At 45.0% G+C, this 17,031-nt stretch overlaps 1 protein-coding gene and 1 long non-coding RNA gene across 4 annotated transcripts in view; one reads left to right on the top strand and one right to left on the bottom strand.

Moving 5' to 3' along the window:
• ZAP70 (zeta chain of T cell receptor associated protein kinase 70) overlaps positions 1-4,082 on the top strand; it is a 32,218-nt gene extending 28,136 nt beyond the window's left edge. The window contains exons 9-13 of one of the 2 annotated variants that reach the window (XM_080565711.1): positions 210-416; positions 695-887; positions 1,198-1,338; positions 2,158-2,270; positions 2,613-4,082. In XM_080565711.1, coding sequence (XP_080421837.1) covers positions 210-416; positions 695-887; positions 1,198-1,338; positions 2,158-2,270; positions 2,613-2,736 — 778 coding nt within the window. In that variant the 3' untranslated portion in view covers positions 2,737-4,082. The remainder of the gene's footprint in view (positions 1-209; positions 417-694; positions 888-1,197; positions 1,339-2,157; positions 2,271-2,612) is intronic. The other variant, XM_080565710.1, reaches the window with a different exon arrangement.
• On the bottom strand, positions 2,289-5,312 carry LOC308181909. 2 transcript variants are annotated; one of them, XR_013941610.1, is made up of 4 exons: positions 5,085-5,312; positions 4,504-4,679; positions 4,182-4,222; positions 2,289-2,638 (listed from the first exon to the last, which is right to left on the bottom strand). It is a non-coding gene; the product is annotated as an uncharacterized lncRNA (long non-coding RNA). The 2 variants fall into 2 exon arrangements; XR_013941609.1 differs by having other exon boundaries at positions 4,504-5,312.
• Positions 5,313-17,031: the final 11,719 nt, after the last annotated feature.

The following is a 17,031-nucleotide window of genomic DNA, read 5'->3' as shown; positions in this document are numbered from 1 at the left end:
CTTACAAGGGTGAGGTGATCCTTTTCTCTTTGGCCTTCTAACAGGCCTGGGATAACAATGTCATACAGGGCTCCACAAAAACAGGCTATGGAGGCTGCATTTGAGATACCAAACATTATCACATGTGGAGTAGTTTCCATTCCTGGCTGATACATGAATCCAGCTGCTGTTTAATTCATCCATATTTGTTCCTCTTGTGTCCTGTGCAGGAAGCAGATTGATGTGGCCATCAAGGTGCTGAAGAGCAACAATGAGAAAACAGTGAGGGATGAAATGATGACGGAAGCCCAGATCATGCATCAACTGGACAACCCGTACATTGTCCGCATGATTGGGGTCTGCGAGGCAGAGTCCCTGATGCTTGTGATGGAGATGGCTTCTGGAGGACCACTCAACAAGTTCTTGTCTTCCAAGAAGTGAGTACTGAATAAAATGTGGCTGAGATTCTCTGCATTTCTCATCCAACTCACTGCTGCCAGGGAAGCCTGGCTTTGTAGGTGGAGGGAGGCTGCTAATAGCAGAAAGAGATTCCTTTTCATGTAAGTCATAGGGACTGATGCTTCTGGAACAGAGATGTCCATGCTCATTCTCCGCTGCAGCTAGAGAGCTTAGAGGGGACTGTGGTGTACAGAGTAATGACAGATCCTTGCTGTCCAACAGTTTTATTACTGCATTGTCCTTCCATCCTCCCCAGAGATGAGATTACAGTCAGCAATATTGTGGAGCTGATGCATCAAGTATCCATGGGGATGAAGTACTTGGAGGAAAAAAACTTTGTCCACAGGGACCTGGCAGCCAGAAATGTCCTGCTGGTCAACCAGCATTATGCCAAGATCAGTGACTTTGGACTCTCCAAGGCGCTTGGCGCTGATGACAGCTACTACAAGGTAAGTGTGAGCACAGCAAAGGATCCAGATAGCTAGCAGGAGGCCTCCAGGCTGGGGGCTAAGACTCCCAGAGATAGGGGCTCTGAGCTCTTCCCAGGAGCCCTGCTGCACAACCACATCACATTCTGTCCAGCCTCACTGCTGTGACATTAAAAGAGTCTTTGCAAAGCTCCAGGAGGGAAGGAAGAAATGCAGACGGTATTTTTTCAGCGGTGTGGGATCGCATTTGACAGAAACATTTAGAAAAACAGAATTCAGGTTCAGCTCAGAGCAGGCTCTCTCTCAAATGTTCCTCTTTGCTTTGCTACAGGCCAGGACAGCAGGAAAGTGGCCCTTGAAATGGTATGCCCCAGAGTGCATCCTCTATCACAAGTTCTCCAGCAAGAGTGATGTATGGAGCTATGGCGTGACCATGTGGGAGGCCTTCAGCTATGGGCAGAAACCGTACAAGGTGAGGCAAAGTTGGGCCTACCATGGATCAAAGTCACAATCTGGGCTCCCACTCTAAAACTGGTTGACTGACACACACTGAAACTTCGATTTCCATTCCCTCGAGTGGGTGCTTTTACTTCTCTTAGGCAGGGGGCAACACAACAGGCTCACTTCCACTTCATGGAAGGCACAGATTGGATTGCTTGGATCCAGCAGCTTTGTGTTCATTTAAGGGAAAGGAAACTGAAAACAAAGCAAATTCATTTGGATTTGAATTAAAGCAGACCTTCTCTTTGATCTTTCCACCCACTTGCAGAGCTGAAAAGTCAGTTGCTCAGCCACTGCTCTGCACAGGCTTGGGATGGGGCCCTGGGCTGTGAGGCAATGTGAGACACCACTGCTGGGTGCAGGGGCTGAAAACAGACACTATGGGTGTATGGGGTGGGCTGTGCATGGACCCAAAGCACTACCCCAGGCCCAGCTCTAAACTGCCTCTGCTGACCCTGTTTCCAGATCCAAAACCATTAAAACATTTTCAGTGGTTTGTGGGGAAAGGACAAGGGGCAATGGCCACAAAATGGATCACAGGAAGTTCCCACCAATATGAGAAAGGACTTGTTCACGGTGAGGGTGACGGAGCACTGGGACAGGCTGCCCAGGGAGGTTGTGGAGTCTCCTCTGGAGATATTCAAGGCCCATCTGGACGCCTACCTGGGCAACCTGTTCTAGGGAACCTGCTTTGGCAGGGGGGTTGGACCCGATGATCTCTTGAGGTCCCTTCCAACACCTACAATTCTGTGATTCTGTGAAAACATTTTCCCACTTGATCTTCTCGTAGAAAATGAAAGGCCCGGAGGTTATTAGCTTCATAGAGCAAGGGAAGCGCATGGACTGCCCCACGGACTGTCCAGCAGAGATGTACACCCTCATGCAGCAATGCTGGACCTACAGGTAAGGATTTCTCTTGCTCTTTTCTGTGCTGGTCCGTCAGGGCAGCACACACTGTCTGGATGGGGACAATACAAAATGAATGGTGTCTCATTCCCCAGACCATGATGAATAATACACATAATTCTTTATTATCATTCCCTTCCATTTGCCAGTAAGATGTCAGAGCTTCTCTGCATTTGCCCCTCTCCATCCCAGAAAAGTTGCAGCTCCTTTGCTGGTACAGCCTGGTACTGCTAGGCTGCTGTTCTGTCCCAGGTTCTTCTGTGCCTGGTATCTTCTCCATTGGGTCAGTCCACTGTTGTCCTTTCTGCCAACTCTTATTTTTCCTTTCTGCCCTTGCAGATGGGAAGAGCGTCCAGGATTTATTTCTGTGGAAAACACAATCCGTGCCTACTACTACAGTATTGCTACCAAGACAGAAAATGGTCCAGAGACAGAGGACAAACCACAAGCAGCTCTTCCTTGAGTTTCCCTCTCTGCCCCTCAACACACATGCCCTGGACTTCCTGCACAGGACCTGGAAAGGCTCTTTGCAAACTTCTGCTTTAATCTTTTAAACAACGGTTTTGTTTCTCGAGCAGCTCTAGAACTAAGATCCTGGGAGGCAATGCTGTCAGCAGACAAGGGCAGTCAGCTACACCTCGTGTCTCCAAACAGCCAGCCATGATGTACATTTCCAGCCTGACCATCACAGGACAGTACAGGACAGTATTGTGGTTCCTTCCAACCCACCTCCAAAAAAGTATCCCAGGACCTCAAGGGTTTAACGCCTACCTGGCTTACTAGGGATGAACTGCATTAGCTCTAGGAGATCCAGATTTCTCCCAGTCCCCCAGAAAAAAATGTACACCGCAGGGCACGGTGTACGTCCCCCCTGCACTGCCACAACCCTCCAAGCTGGTTAAGGCTCCTCCTACAACTAAACCCCCAGGACCTATTTCTCATCTCCTGGATCCTGACTGGTCCCTCTGTGCTACTGAAATGAGCAGTTTGCTTCTCAAACCTGAAAATCGGGCACCCTATAAATAAACTATTCTATATGTTTAGCATCCTTATGTCTCAGACTATTAAACTGCCTTAAATGTTTGCAACTAATTCACACTGAAAAGAAAATAATCGTAGTTCCCCTCCAGTAAGCCATGGTTTCCCTCACTGATGCTCTCCATAACCCTGCAGAGACACCAACCCGGTCACCTCTGGCTTCACTGCAGAGCTGCTTTCTTGCAGTTGATGGCACTACAGCGCTCAGTTGAGTCCACTGTGGAAATCTATCCATCTATCGAGACTTGCACTGGTCTGCCTCTGCCCTGGGTGCAGTGGATTACCCACACTGGGGGGACTGTGGTCTGCAGAGTTGCAAAGAGCAGAGAGGGGTTGTGAAGGCTGGGGAGGTGGAGGAAACAGAAGATCAGAGCCTTGAGATACAGTGAAGAGAAAAGCTTATCTCTCACCATCTTCTGCTATCAGAAAGCCACACAGTATCTCACAAGTGTACCTTGTCCAGGAGGTAAAATAAACAGCTACAGCCCTGGCCAGGGCACAGCCCTGATCTAAACCTTAATGGGAGGTGGGTTTGTTCTGAACGCAACTGTTCTGGGGAGCATTCAGGTATGGGGCCTAAATCACCCTCTCCATATAGCCTGCTTAAGCCATCAGAGAACGTAGGTCTGATGAAAAATAAAATTAAGCGTTCCCCTCTCCTTGTCTAGGCTACAGCCTCCAGTGACAGCAGCTATTTACACATCAAGGCATTTTCTCTCTCAAGCCCATTAGCTTGCCCTGTATGCTTGAGAACTCTGGACAACTTATCTTTACCAACAGAGGGGAAAATAGAGGCATCAGAAAAGAAAGTGGCTTGGTCTTGGTCATGTTTGCACAGTGAGTTAGTGGCAGAGATAGGAAAGAAATTACCTCCTATGTCATGTTTTCCTCCCAGAGAAAGTGGCTGTTTGCTGGAAAAAAAAAAGAAGGTTTGATGTGCTGTGGGTGTGCTCTGTCTGTTCCAAGAGCATCGCAAAGTGTCAGGACTTGCTGTGGGGGAAAAAGGGAGTGAGACGAGCAGGACCTGTGGTCAGAGGACTCTGTGACAGCTCTCTCTGTGACTCGTCCTTTTGGCCTGCACAGGGTCTGACAGTCCCTGGGGGAATCTGCTGTGACTTCAGGCACTGCCTCCCTCCTGGGCACCACAAGTGCCGGCGGGCTCAGTAGGATCCAGGTCCCACAGCTCACTCACCCTGCAGCCCGGGACAGTCGCTCTTCTTCCCCACCCACAGCACAGATACATCCAGCTCTGTCCTCTCTCCTCGCCCGCTGCAGGCAGGTCCAAATATTGAAACACTCTGCAGGACCTTCCAGGCAGTTCACTGACGAATCTCAGAGGCACTGGGTGTTTGAGCAAGAGCTGAGTCACTGATAAGATAAAGACAGAGGCTACAGTTAGCACAGAATGAGTTCAGTGCTCTGTGGTCAATTCTGTTCTATTAATTCCCTCAAATCCTCTTTTCTTGATCACCACTCCTTTACTGCTTCTCTCAGTCCCCCTTATTTCCCTTGGTTTTACATAAATGTTAAAGCTCTTCTAACTTGCACATTCTCCATCTTGCAAGGGAAAAGCTGAACATTAACACCCGCAGTGATAACAGGGGACATGATAAACTATCAGTAGTCCCGTCTGATCAACACTATGTAACAATCTACCATATCGCCAATGCAGATCTATCACATTCCAACCTATCTTATCACCAGCAAGCCTATCTTATCACCAGTACATGCCTATTTATCAATTGCACCATGATATCACAAGCGCACACTCACCTTTCTATCTCTTTCAGCTACGTAGGCATTTTCATTTTGTTCAGTAGCATAGCAGCTACATGACTAACACAGCTGTGTGCTCATCGACCTTTCTGTCTCACCCCTCAGTAATTTACTGAACCAAGGCGAAGTATATTTTCAAAGCCAGGGTTCTTTCCCTTCTCTCCCCAGGAAGTGCTGTCTGTGTGGCTGCTCAGGGCACAGCTCAGCATTGCCTGGGGCTGTCCCCTCTGCTGTGAGCCTGGCCAGCAGTGAAATTCTTTGGGTTTGGCCGCTTTCTGGCCCTTCTGCTGCCCGCACAAAGCAGCTGCAGGCATTTCTGTATAGCACAAATGGCTGAACCAGAAGCACTGTGCACAGAGAGGGGAGCAGCCCTGGGAAGAGCACCATGGCAGTTGCCTCCATGCTGCCCTTGCTGAGCTGCATGACCGCAGCACTTGGATTTGATCCGGTTTGGGGGAAATTGCCGTTTGTTTTTGCAAGATCTCAGCCCCGCTGGATGGCTCCGGCTGTTGGCAATTTGGAGACACTGCAAGGGCACAGGCCTATTCACCCTCATCACCCTCCTTGTTCCAAAATGTCTGTCAGCCATGAAGTTACAGAATGCTTTTGTTCTGCCCTGGTAAAATACATCTCGAAATGATGGATTTCTCACTAAAAGTCAGGTGAATGACTGCTCCTACACTCTCCTCTTCCTTCCCTCCCTGGTAGGAAATCAGTTTGTTTCTAGTTACAGCAGAGGCAAGTGAAACAAGGGAAGGATATGTCTTGCCACTGTTTGCACAGGGGCCCATAAGGAAAGCTCCCATCCACCTTGTCTGTTTTCACACTTTCATCTCCAGATGATGCCTTCTTTTTATGATCAAAGGCCTTCTTGGTTCAGAGACACTGAACAATCCCCAGCACAGAGTGCCATCACATACAGTAGAACAGAAGTAGCTAACCTGTTGCACATGAAGAAAAAGGGATGTGCAAAGCACTGAAAAATGCAAACCTAAATGAAAATTATGTTCTTCACTGACAAGAGGAATGCAAGTGATGGGGCTGGCATTCTGTTCTAGGTATTAACAACATGTCCAAGTCCCGAGGAAAAGAAACTATATTTTTACAGCAGGAGGAAATTACTTATTTTGCTATCAAGGAATCTGGTAGGACAGGTAAGACCTGGACTGAGTCAAAGGGTATTTTTTTTGTTTTGTGTCTAATTTTTTGACGTTAACTTGGTTTTGCCTGTCAGATAGAAGCCAGACAGACTGCTGGCAGGGCAATCTGTAAACACATCTTCATGGGTGTTTTTTTGATCTAAGAGGAATCTTAGAAAACAAGCGAGGTGCTGGTGCTGCCTGAGAGGCTGTTGGGGAGCGGTAGGAAATACAGCGTTGCTCGTCTTCTGGCTTCATGCGATCCCACGCAGGACAGGAGCACACCTGCGGTGTGCGGATAGGCAGTGGGACCCTGCCTGCCTGGCCGAAGGAAGCAGCATCACAGAGCCAGGCAGTGTAGGGGGTATCAGGCACTCTCCATGTCATGAACAGAGGCTATTTTCATCCCTCTGCCAGAAAACAGCACAAGCAATGACAGGTGGTTTTGGCAGCTAATTCTCTGGGCAGCTTTTAGTGGCCTTACGCGACCGGCTTTGGTCAGTGTAAGATGTTGTGCTGTTCGATTTCTGCAGGCAGATCAGGCTGCGGTGGCTGGCATTTCCACTGCTGCTCACAAGGCCTCTTTGAAGCTGCTGCTCTGCTGGGACAGCAGTTTCAGGGCCTGCTTCACAAAGCCTGGAGGACTTGCGGGCACCAAGAAATCTGACTCTTGATCTGAGGTCTGCTTAGTTCCCATCCTCCCTGTCCTCAACTCGCAGACCCTCCCTGTCTGTGACCTCTGCACCCTGCTTCCACTTGTAGCTCTGGGGCAGGGTGAAGCTGCCTTGCACAGAGCACAGAAATCATGGGCCAGAGAAAATAAGGTGTTGAAAGGTTAAATAACCGAATTCTTTGTTAAATACATTTTCCATTTAAATTAATGAATTAAGTACCCAGCCAGTTTGTTGTTGCCATCGCTGAAAAGGGACTGCTTATCTTCTTTGGTAGCCTGGCTGGGGCATAGGGTTGTCTGCTGCATTGTCTGGACAACAGAAGAAAAACAGCGCGAGAAGGGAGCTTTAAAAAATAAAATGGTATTTGATCCTGACCCATTTCGGTCCCCTCCCCCCTCCTTTTTTTTTTTTTTTTAAACCAGGTTTTGTCAAAAACATTGAAAGAGGGTAAAATATAGGCTCGTCTGCACAGTCTCTGTGGGTCCATTCAGCACATCCCAGCTGTGTGAAGGCCAGCAAGGGCAGCAGTCTCTGGGAAAGCTGATGGTGGTGGCAGAGAAACGAACAGCTGAGGGAAGCTGTGTGCTGGCCTCCACAGGATGCAAGAGCTCTTCTTATCTGTGATGCCTGCCCCAGGTCAAAGTCTGAGCACCTCGTGGCCCGAGGGACTGCAGCTAGGTGAGGCTGTGCTGTGGCCACTTCTCCAGAACAAAACCACCCGCTGCAGGCCCAGCAGCTTAGCTTCTGCTATTATTCACAGCCTTCTTCTAATAAACTAATCCAAGTGGTTGTGTTCTGTCCTCCCAAACACTCCTACACTCTTCCTAAAGCTTGTACTTTGTGCTCTGCCTAAAGTTTGTAAGTTCAGAGTGATTTTAATTCAGTGTCCCAAGTGTGACTGCCATGGTCAAACCGCAGGTGGCAGTTGTGAGCGGGCAGGGCAAAATGGGGAAGAAAAAACCACATCCCCTGCTGTATTTTCAGAGCTCGATCCTGGAGCTGGAAATCATGTTACCAGCAGAAACAAATGGACACCACCTTCCGGTGCATAAAACACACGCTCCTGACAATAAGTCTGAAAGGTAAAATAAGACATGGCCATTTTCAGTGGGATGAAAAATACAAAAAGATCACAAGGAAGGAATCAAAAGAGACTTTCAAAATCAAACGTCCAACTCGGGGAGTCGAAGAGTGTGTGGTCACAGAGCCGCACCCATGCAGGCAGCGCTGCAAAAGCCGGCACCTAACTGGTGTCTTGGCCTCCACCGGGCAGGTGGCCGGGAAATCTTGTGGCCACGGAGCCAGAAAGCCCAGAGTGGACGGGTAAGCGGGCATAAATCAAGGCAGTCTTGCCCGTCAGACAGTCTGGACAAAGCTTGCTTTGTTTCCACCGAAAGCTTTGACGGAATCAAAACCTTTCCGCAGAACATTTCAATTCAGTCTAATCAGCATTTTCGGATGGAAAACTCTTCTGTAGGAAAATTTCCTTCCAACTCAAGTCATTTACTCCCAAGGCAAATGAGTATAATGTGGGTGTAAAGCATGGTCATGTCAGAGATATAGCAGTTGCCACATCCTTTGGCATGGTGTAAATAGGGATGTGGTAACAGGCAATGGAGAATCATCTTCCTCCCCAGATCTACAGCATCAGCGTGCCATGCCATCCTCAACAAACATAAGAAACTGATTTTAGCTATGCATCAGGGAATTTTGGGAAACAAGCTGGAATGACAAACAGCCAAGAACCCTGGACCTAAAGTGAATAGGAAATCCTCTCTAGGCATGGAGGACATCTACCTCTGCCTCTTAAGGCAGAGGTAGATGTCTGTCTCTCTGTCTTTTTTGTTCCCCAGTGCTTTCAGTGCTTTCCAGAAATACACAGTTAACCTAATTCTTTGTGAATTCGCCTCAGTCATTTGCAGTTTGAACACAGTACGTTCTGTTGTAGTAAGTCTTACTGAAAACAATGGTTTTATTTGCAAGCAAGAAGCACAGCAAGTACGTAGGTGGGAAATGCCAGCAAGGGCAGGCTCTAACAGGAAAGGCTCATAAACAAACTGACCTAACTAATGGTTTACAGCAAGGATCACAGGCTTGGTTCTTTCTCAGCTCTGATGGCAGGTTTAAGCATAACTCCTCCATCAGCACAACTGTTCAATTATGTTACAGTTTTCACCAACCTATGTCCAAACATGTGTACAAATACATTGTGTAAAGACTTCATAAACCAGGATGCTTTGGTACCCCTCCTGTGCAGGTGCTTATATTACACAGATGCTATGGTAAGGGTAATAAAGTGATTTATTGTGTGTGTGTCTATGCAAACCTTACCTTCAAAAATGAAAATGAATATTTGTGTCAATAAATACAGGACTCACAAAATATACTGTCTTGTTACAGACACTTTGATATAACATTTAACTAGGAGATACACGAACACGTTAAAAAAGAAAAACAATTGGTTACGGGAAAAATGTTGCAACGATTAATAGAAGATAAACCATATCATACAATCAGTGGAAAAGGTGTTTTGTGTGTTTGTGCTTCAACTGATACAAAGTGAAACAAGGATGGAAAAAGTGTTCTATGGACTGTAAACTGGTTAAAAAACAAACACAGGACGATAGATATTGGATCATGCTAGCACTTATCTAGTCCAGCATCCATTTTCTTAATTGTAAAGCTGCAAAGAATCAGAACAAAGAGAAAGAAACTGGGCAGAGACCTAAGACTTGTTAGTTAGGGCAGCCTGTTTAACATCTCCAGCATTGTTTTTGCATATTCTGAAATTTCACAAATAAACTTAAACTGACAGGAGCTGCAAAGAAAGCAGAGGTGGAGAAGTGTCAGAGAGTTAGCAAAGCGCGAACAGAAACAATTACACAGGTGCAGGTAAAGAAAGTGGAAGGCAAGGAAGTCTTTTTGTGACATAAAAAACGCAGAATAATCTACTTTCATAAAGGTCTAAGAATTTAGCAAAGGGTTGCTAGACATTGACACATTGAAAATTTCCGATTATATTCTGAGGCAAGTATAAACTATGGGAACTACATTTTAACGGTCGTATTAACTTCTACTTTGCCGTCTTTAATCCTCCATGTCATGTGCAATCATCTATTCCGTCTCTGTTAATGTTGCTTTAGAAATGAACAAAAATCTCCCCTCTATGTTTTCTTAATTAGGTTTTCTAAATCTCTTCCTTTACTTGACTGTAGCATCCCCTAGTCTTCCACCCTTGTCACTCCTGCCCTTGTGATTTTCAACCTTGTTTCTCTGTATACCGGCAGTAGAGCATTTGCTTCCCATATCCCGCTTCTACTCAGGAGTCAGGGCCCCAAAGGGGATTGAGAAATCCAGTTTGGCAAGATGAAAGTTGGAGCTCACAACGCTGGAGAAGGACATCTCAGCTTACACAGTTTGTGCTGTCACTGGGATCAGGGGATGCCTTAACACAGCCGCAGACTAAAAGACCCATGTAAGGGAAAATAGATTTCATAGGCAGAGTTTAAATGTTGAGGGAATTAAGTGAGGGGAATTTGTGGAGCTCATTCTTCCCACCAAGTCAATGGAAGGAGGATGTCAATGTTCCTTTTGAACAGTTTCCAAAGGACGATATGACTTACCATCAGAACAAGTCTAATCTTCATTTTCCCTTTCTGCACTTTGTTTTTGACCCTTCAAGCTGCAAAGTAACACCTCGGTGGCACTTGGTGCACGTGCAGAAATTGTCAGGCATGTTTCTGCCCAAGCACATCTAGATACATTTGTGTGTGCACATCCCCACATAAACACAAGGACACTGGTGTGCAGGGCTCTACATACACACAATAGCAAAAGCTGTATTTTTCTTTATACTGTCTGTAAATTAGTTTGTAAGCTATCTACCCAAAGTGGAAACCTAAGCCTTTAAACCTCGCCTTAACTACCATGAACATGTACTCCTGGGCTCTGCCTGGTGCATGTGATTTGATTTTTATGAGAAAACCTATTTGTTTGCCCCACACCCTTCCTGTACCCAGTCTACTCATTTTTAAAATCCTGTTTACTCTGTTGAACTGCATGAACTGATTAATAAACTGCCCTGGTACAAGTAATGAAAATCTGTATTTTCTGTTTATTATATTGATCTGTTGCACAGACTGGGACGGCGTGTTTCAAATACAGTTATTGATGATGCAGCAGTAAAATACACAAGTGAGTAAATCAGCTGCTTTTCATTTAAAAAAAAAGTGCTAAGTGATATATAGTCCAGTGTGGAAGTATACAAATGCTGGCACTTATTTGTGAACATGCATCAGGGATGTCCATGAGGTTGCGCACTGTGCTCCACCCCTGTCTGAGAGAGCAGTCAGAGCTGCCCCATGACAGCACTCACCCCAGCTTCGGGTCCCCACTTTCCAGCTACCCAGAAACCTTGAGCAAATCCTGATTATTTTTGCTTCAAATGGAAGCAGCATTTGGCCTCTCTCTGTGTTACAGCACTAATATCAATGTAGAAAAATAACCTAGAATTTCTACAGGCTATTCAAAGGAGAAGTACAGGAAAGATTTAAGTGAACTATGGGGAAATATCACTGACTGGAAGTAGTTTTTATACTATTTTCATTTAAAAATCTACAAAGTAACCATGAAAAATTCCTCATCCACCTAGACTATTTTGTGGCTTTTAGAACAGTATGGTGTACATGCCCGAGCATAGGGCTGTGGGGAATCATATTTCTTAAGGAACTGAGTAAGTGTGCTTACTGTCTATGAGCTTACTGTGTTTATTCTTTTTGCAGTTTTATGAATCTAAATATGCAAGACAAAAGGTAGAGATTCTAGGAAGTTGGGTAGATAACACTAGTAAGATGGGAACTAAGTCAAACAGAGACTTAGTTATTTGATTTAGATCACAAAATGCAACAACAGTGCAATAAGAACTTACTACATATCAGGTTTATACCCTAACCACTGCATCATCCTTTCTCCCATAAAGCTGTCGCACTGGAAGTGTTCAGGGCCAGCTTTTTGTACATTACCTCCTACACAGATGGGGCCAGTTATCAGAACAGCAGCACTCTCAGCCACAGACATTGGGAAAAGGTTTGCAGAATTGCTCTGCACCCACGTTCACAAGTTTTGTTTGTCGTAAACAAAAGATTACAAATTTCATTTTGGCAGTTGGCTTCCTTTGAAACTCTAGCCTTTGGTATTAGAGAGGAAAGGAAGTCAAAGAGTGGTTTACTCCCCAGTTTTCTCAGTCCCAGTATGTGATCTCGAATAACTGCTTCCTCTGTCTGAGTTTTTTTACCTGCCCCGTTCTTGTTCAGCCTTGTTTGTGCAGTTTTGAAGGGCTGCTTTCGCACATATATAGAGCTGCTACAACAGAATATCTGCTTTAATTTGCCCCTACTAAGTGTCAGGAATGTTGATATCTGGATGTTTATCACCAACCCCCCTTCCCAAGATCTTTGACCATTCTCCATAAAACCACTCTGACAGTTCACGTTTTCACTGGCCATAACACAATGAAATTCATACTTCTCATCAGCATGAGCAATCACAGGCAAAAACATGAATAACAACACAGAAATGCTGATTTATTTATATGGGATGCTTTAATTTTGTACTTTGACATCAAGGGGATAATTGCAGAACCATAAATGAAACTTGAGGCAGCAGCTTCCACATCAAGAGGATCTTATCTCTGTTCCCCCAAACATCTACACTTACATAGGTCATTGAGCATGGGACTGCCTGTGTAGACATCTGTACGGCCCCAACATGAAAGGAGTGGATTCTCAGCTCAGCTTCAGGTCTTTACTGAAATATGGAGGAATGAGTACATTTCTGCTGAGCAGAAAGTGTAGACCCTGCCTGTAAAAGCCAAGCCAGAGAGAACAGGTACAGGGAAGATGGAAAAGGAGTTTCTGAAGAGGAAAAGTGCAATCTTCTAATTATACTTGAATTTGACCCCCCCCCCCCCCCCCCCCCCGAAGTTTCAGTCCTTCTCCCAGTAGTTTGCAAGCTTCCTGTGACACCTTTATTCTCATCTCACCAAGCCCACAAAATCCTCTCTGCCGGGAAATGGCAAAGGGGTCCCCTTTGGGTCTCCTGTGTATATGAATAATCCAATGAATAATCCAATGAAAAATCCTCCCTCTGCTCTGCCTTGCCCCGAGAGCTGCCTGCAGCACAGTCAGAAAACCACAGCCAGCCTCTTGTGCTGCCCCCTCTCATCTTGAGCTGTTCGATCAGCATCATCCCTTGGTCTAGCAATGAAATGCTGAAATACTGGCACACCCTAGTCCCTGAGTGACAGCACTGGCACTGCAGATGTCAGTGTGTTTTAATAGCAGAAATTACTGCCAGCTCTTAAACAATGGCTCAGGCATGACAGAAAGAACCAAGGAGCTTTCCAGCCCCTCAGGCCAACTACTTCCCAGGCACAAGGCCTGCCAAAATCTTTGCCCAAGTGTGCAGAACTGCAGGGATGGAAGCAAAATCCAGCCCAATTGCCGAATACCTCCCAGACCAGTGCAGTGAGAAGCCAACTGTTACCATCCTTGCAGTCCAAAGCCAAATCACCGTTCTAGCTGAATTTCTTTAATGTGGCAGTGAGTTACAGAGCTGACTCTTATATAAAGGGTTTTGCTTCATTCAGGCTAAAATCTGTTGTGTCTCATTATTAAGTCATTGCAGGAATTGACAGAACAGTGTGAGGAGCTGTAGAAAGGGTCTATTCTTCTTGGTATCTGGGGTGAATGACCACTGAAGGCAGTTATCCCCTAGAAAATGCCATTGAGGCATTTCCTATTACCTCTCCTTCTCTGCTACCAACACGCAAGTAGTTTCTCTCAAAGTCAGTAAACTGTCTGTAAAGGTAAAGCCCAGCTCAGCTGAAATGAAGGTGATGGTAGAGCATACTCATTTGTTTGCTCGGCTTTCAGGGAAGGGCTCAAAGAAGCCAAAAGGGAGGTAAGCCCACAGCCTTTGAGTGCAAAGGAGGAACACTCTGTGGTTGCTCATGTGGGTACATGGGTGAGGTGAGGTTTTGAAGATGAGGTTCAGATACAGCATCTCACCAGGAAAGGTGAGACTTAATATTTCCTGCTATTCTGGTACCAGCACTATGCGTGTTCAGCTCTATCCTGAGTTAATAAGAGAAGCAAAGAGGAACCGCGTGTCTGGGAGCCATGCAAAAGCCTCCAGGGAAACTGGGAAGATGCCCTTGCTGCAGGAGGTCTGGCAGTCCCATGACTATATATTTAGAGCTGTTTATAATTTTTCTGTTCCTGGCAATGATTTTGACAACAATAAACAGAAAAAGGTTCTGGCTTTTTTTTTTTTTTTTGAATTTTTTCTTCGCAACTTTTGGAGGCAATCTTAAAACTACACATCTGAAAAGTAAAAACAATGTGGGAATCTTTTGGCTGCAGTGTTTTGATTGTCAAAGCTGAAAACTGTTGGGGAAAGGGAGAAGAAATAAGAGAGGCTCCCAAACTTCTATTATGAAAATGCAATTTTAATTGAAAATTGGTATTTGCTGTGGAAAACTCCTACTTGATGAAAACCCATAATTCTGTGGAAAAAAAAATGGTTTGAACAAAACATTTCACACAGCTCTTTTCATGCTCACAGCACACAACAGGCTACAATACAGAAGCCACTGGATGAAATAATCTCTGAAGTGATCTCTGAGAATCTCAAATGCAGGCAATCAGCTAGAGGAACACTCTTACAACCTGATGTGATGACCTAATCACTGTTCACTATGCGTTTCCTAAAAAATGCTTTTATTCATATCTCCTTTCATAACTAACCACTTTGTTTGACTCTAATTTCTGAAGATAGTAAGGGTCTTTAAGTCAGAATTTCATTTTTCCACAGATAAAAAACAGTTCTCACACATTCAGCATTTTCTGAGGGAAAATTTCTACCTTCCCTGACAAAAAAAAAAAACAAAACAACAACAAAAAAAACGCAGCCTTATTTCCCAGTGGAAAAAATGAAACAAAATATTGTATTCTGAGCACAGTTAAAATTAATATAGCTTGGTCTGTCAAACTAGTATGAAGCATTAATTTTCAATTCCACTTTGAACCACTTCTGCATCCAGTGGCTGCTGCTTATTTATAAGTCCTGCTGCAGACACCTCAGGCCCTCCATCCCCACAGGGCCCAGCTCCCTAGGGCTGAGGGTACCTGTCGTGGCTTCTGGCTGGACCTCCACACCACATCGCATTGCACAGCAGAGACTGGAGCCTGCCAGCTTGCTGGTGAGCCCAGGATGGAAGGGCACCAGATTCCTGTGACAGAGGCTATTTCAGGAAAACCCGCTTGTCGAGGGGATGTTGCTGCGGGAACTGCGCAACAGAATTCAGCTGCAATCGGTGTGCTCAATAGAAGTGACATTACGCATGTTGCATATCCAGCAGTGCACCAGGGAGCACTCAGCATAGGTGCTGGCTCATGTTTGCATTGAATAATGTGTGTCACTGAGACGTACTGCCGATGATTTGTGGCAACGTTGATGTGTTGTTGCAATACAAAATAAATAAGTAAGTAAGTAAGTAAGTAAGTAAGTAAATAAATAAATAAATAAATAAATAAATAGAGTTGGAGGTGATCACTGATCTTCTGTGATCACACTCATGGTTTTCTCATAAAAATACATGCTCCTGAAGTGTGCTACATTAACATTGAAAAAAATCTATGAATGTTGATCTCGATTTAGAGGGTCTGGCCAAAAAAGAGTTTTGTGAATGGTAACAGAATATTGATGGATGAAACCTGCATCTTCAGACCCTATAAATTACTTCCTTGCAAACACTAAAAGTCTTGGGTTTATTTTCTTATTCTAGGACAGTCTTACAGCCTGCTAGAAAAAGCTAATGTGCTGCTTCTCATTGGTGCTCCTGGCGTAGGCTTGCAGCAGGAACCAAAGCTGGTCTGGTAGCACTGCAGCTCTCATCCCGACCAGACACCGTACATCCAGTGCAGGGAAATATCCTAAGAAGCATTTTTTTCTTCTCAAGATAAACATGTAAAATAGATCAGATCACCCACACCAAACAAAAGGCTGTTTCTCTCCATTAATTAAAGCATGAATCTCAGAGAATAGGTTCACATGTAGAAACTCTGGTTTTGCAGATATCTGAAGTTAAACGAGATCAATAGTACCTTGATTTCCACTTTTGGGAACAATGAGGGAGAAGAGTGACCTCTACAGCTCAGCTTCTTCCCAGGCCCACTGTCCTGGAAGGGAGGATTTGCTCTCTTCCTTGCTCATACTAATCTTGCCTGAACTAGCCAGAAAAGAAACTAAAAGAAAAAAAAAAAAAGAAAAAAAAGAAAAGAAAAAAAAGAGCCAAATTTACGGAAACAGGGTTTAATGTCTACTTCAGATATGCATGTGTCTGTGGACCTCAGGCTGAAATTTTACTGTTGAAGGCTCAAGGAAATTTAGTCTACCAGTATAATACAGCCAAATATCCAGAGCAACTTTAAAATATGTTATCCAGAAGACTAAGATCTAGGTTCCTTCATTCCTTCAATGCCTTTACACATTTTAATTTGCAGGGATTAAAGAGGCAAGCAAGTAAGCTATACTCTGGCAATTTTAAAATTAAGTTGAAAAGAGATTCTATAAAAGCTAGCACCCACTGCTATGAATGAAACTGGAATGAATCAAATTTTCTCCTGTCGCTGGGATGGACCAAACCAGTCATAGAGTTCAGGGCTTCTGATAAGACTCCTGTCCCTTCTCGGACTGTGAGGACTTAGCAAGCTAACTCACTGCACACAGTGAATGTGTGCCAGAAAGCAGCACAGACAGACATATTCACCTGGAGAGAACCACATTAATTCTTGCTATAAAACAGTAAACCCTGGCAATGTACAGGGCCACCTTCTGCACACCGATACTTTTAAAAGGTCATAGCAGCATATCTCCAGGCCCATTCATACCCCTCAAGCTGGGAGGTTCAGCCCTCACTGCACTTACACTCCACCTCAAAGGATTGGAGCAGGGTGGGTTGAACATCTGGGACCCAAGGCAGTATTCATACTTTCAGCAAACATTTATTTCACTCCAGTGCATCTTCGTGTTTCATTTTTGGTGTCCACCAGGTGGCACAGGCTATCGACA

Source organism: Anser brachyrhynchus (assembly GCF_964034855.1).
Source record: "Anser brachyrhynchus genome assembly, chromosome: 23".
Lineage (NCBI taxonomy): Eukaryota > Metazoa > Chordata > Aves > Anseriformes > Anatidae > Anser > Anser brachyrhynchus.
Note: the sequence above shows the minus strand (reverse complement) of the source record. Positions and strands in the feature narration are given on the sequence as shown.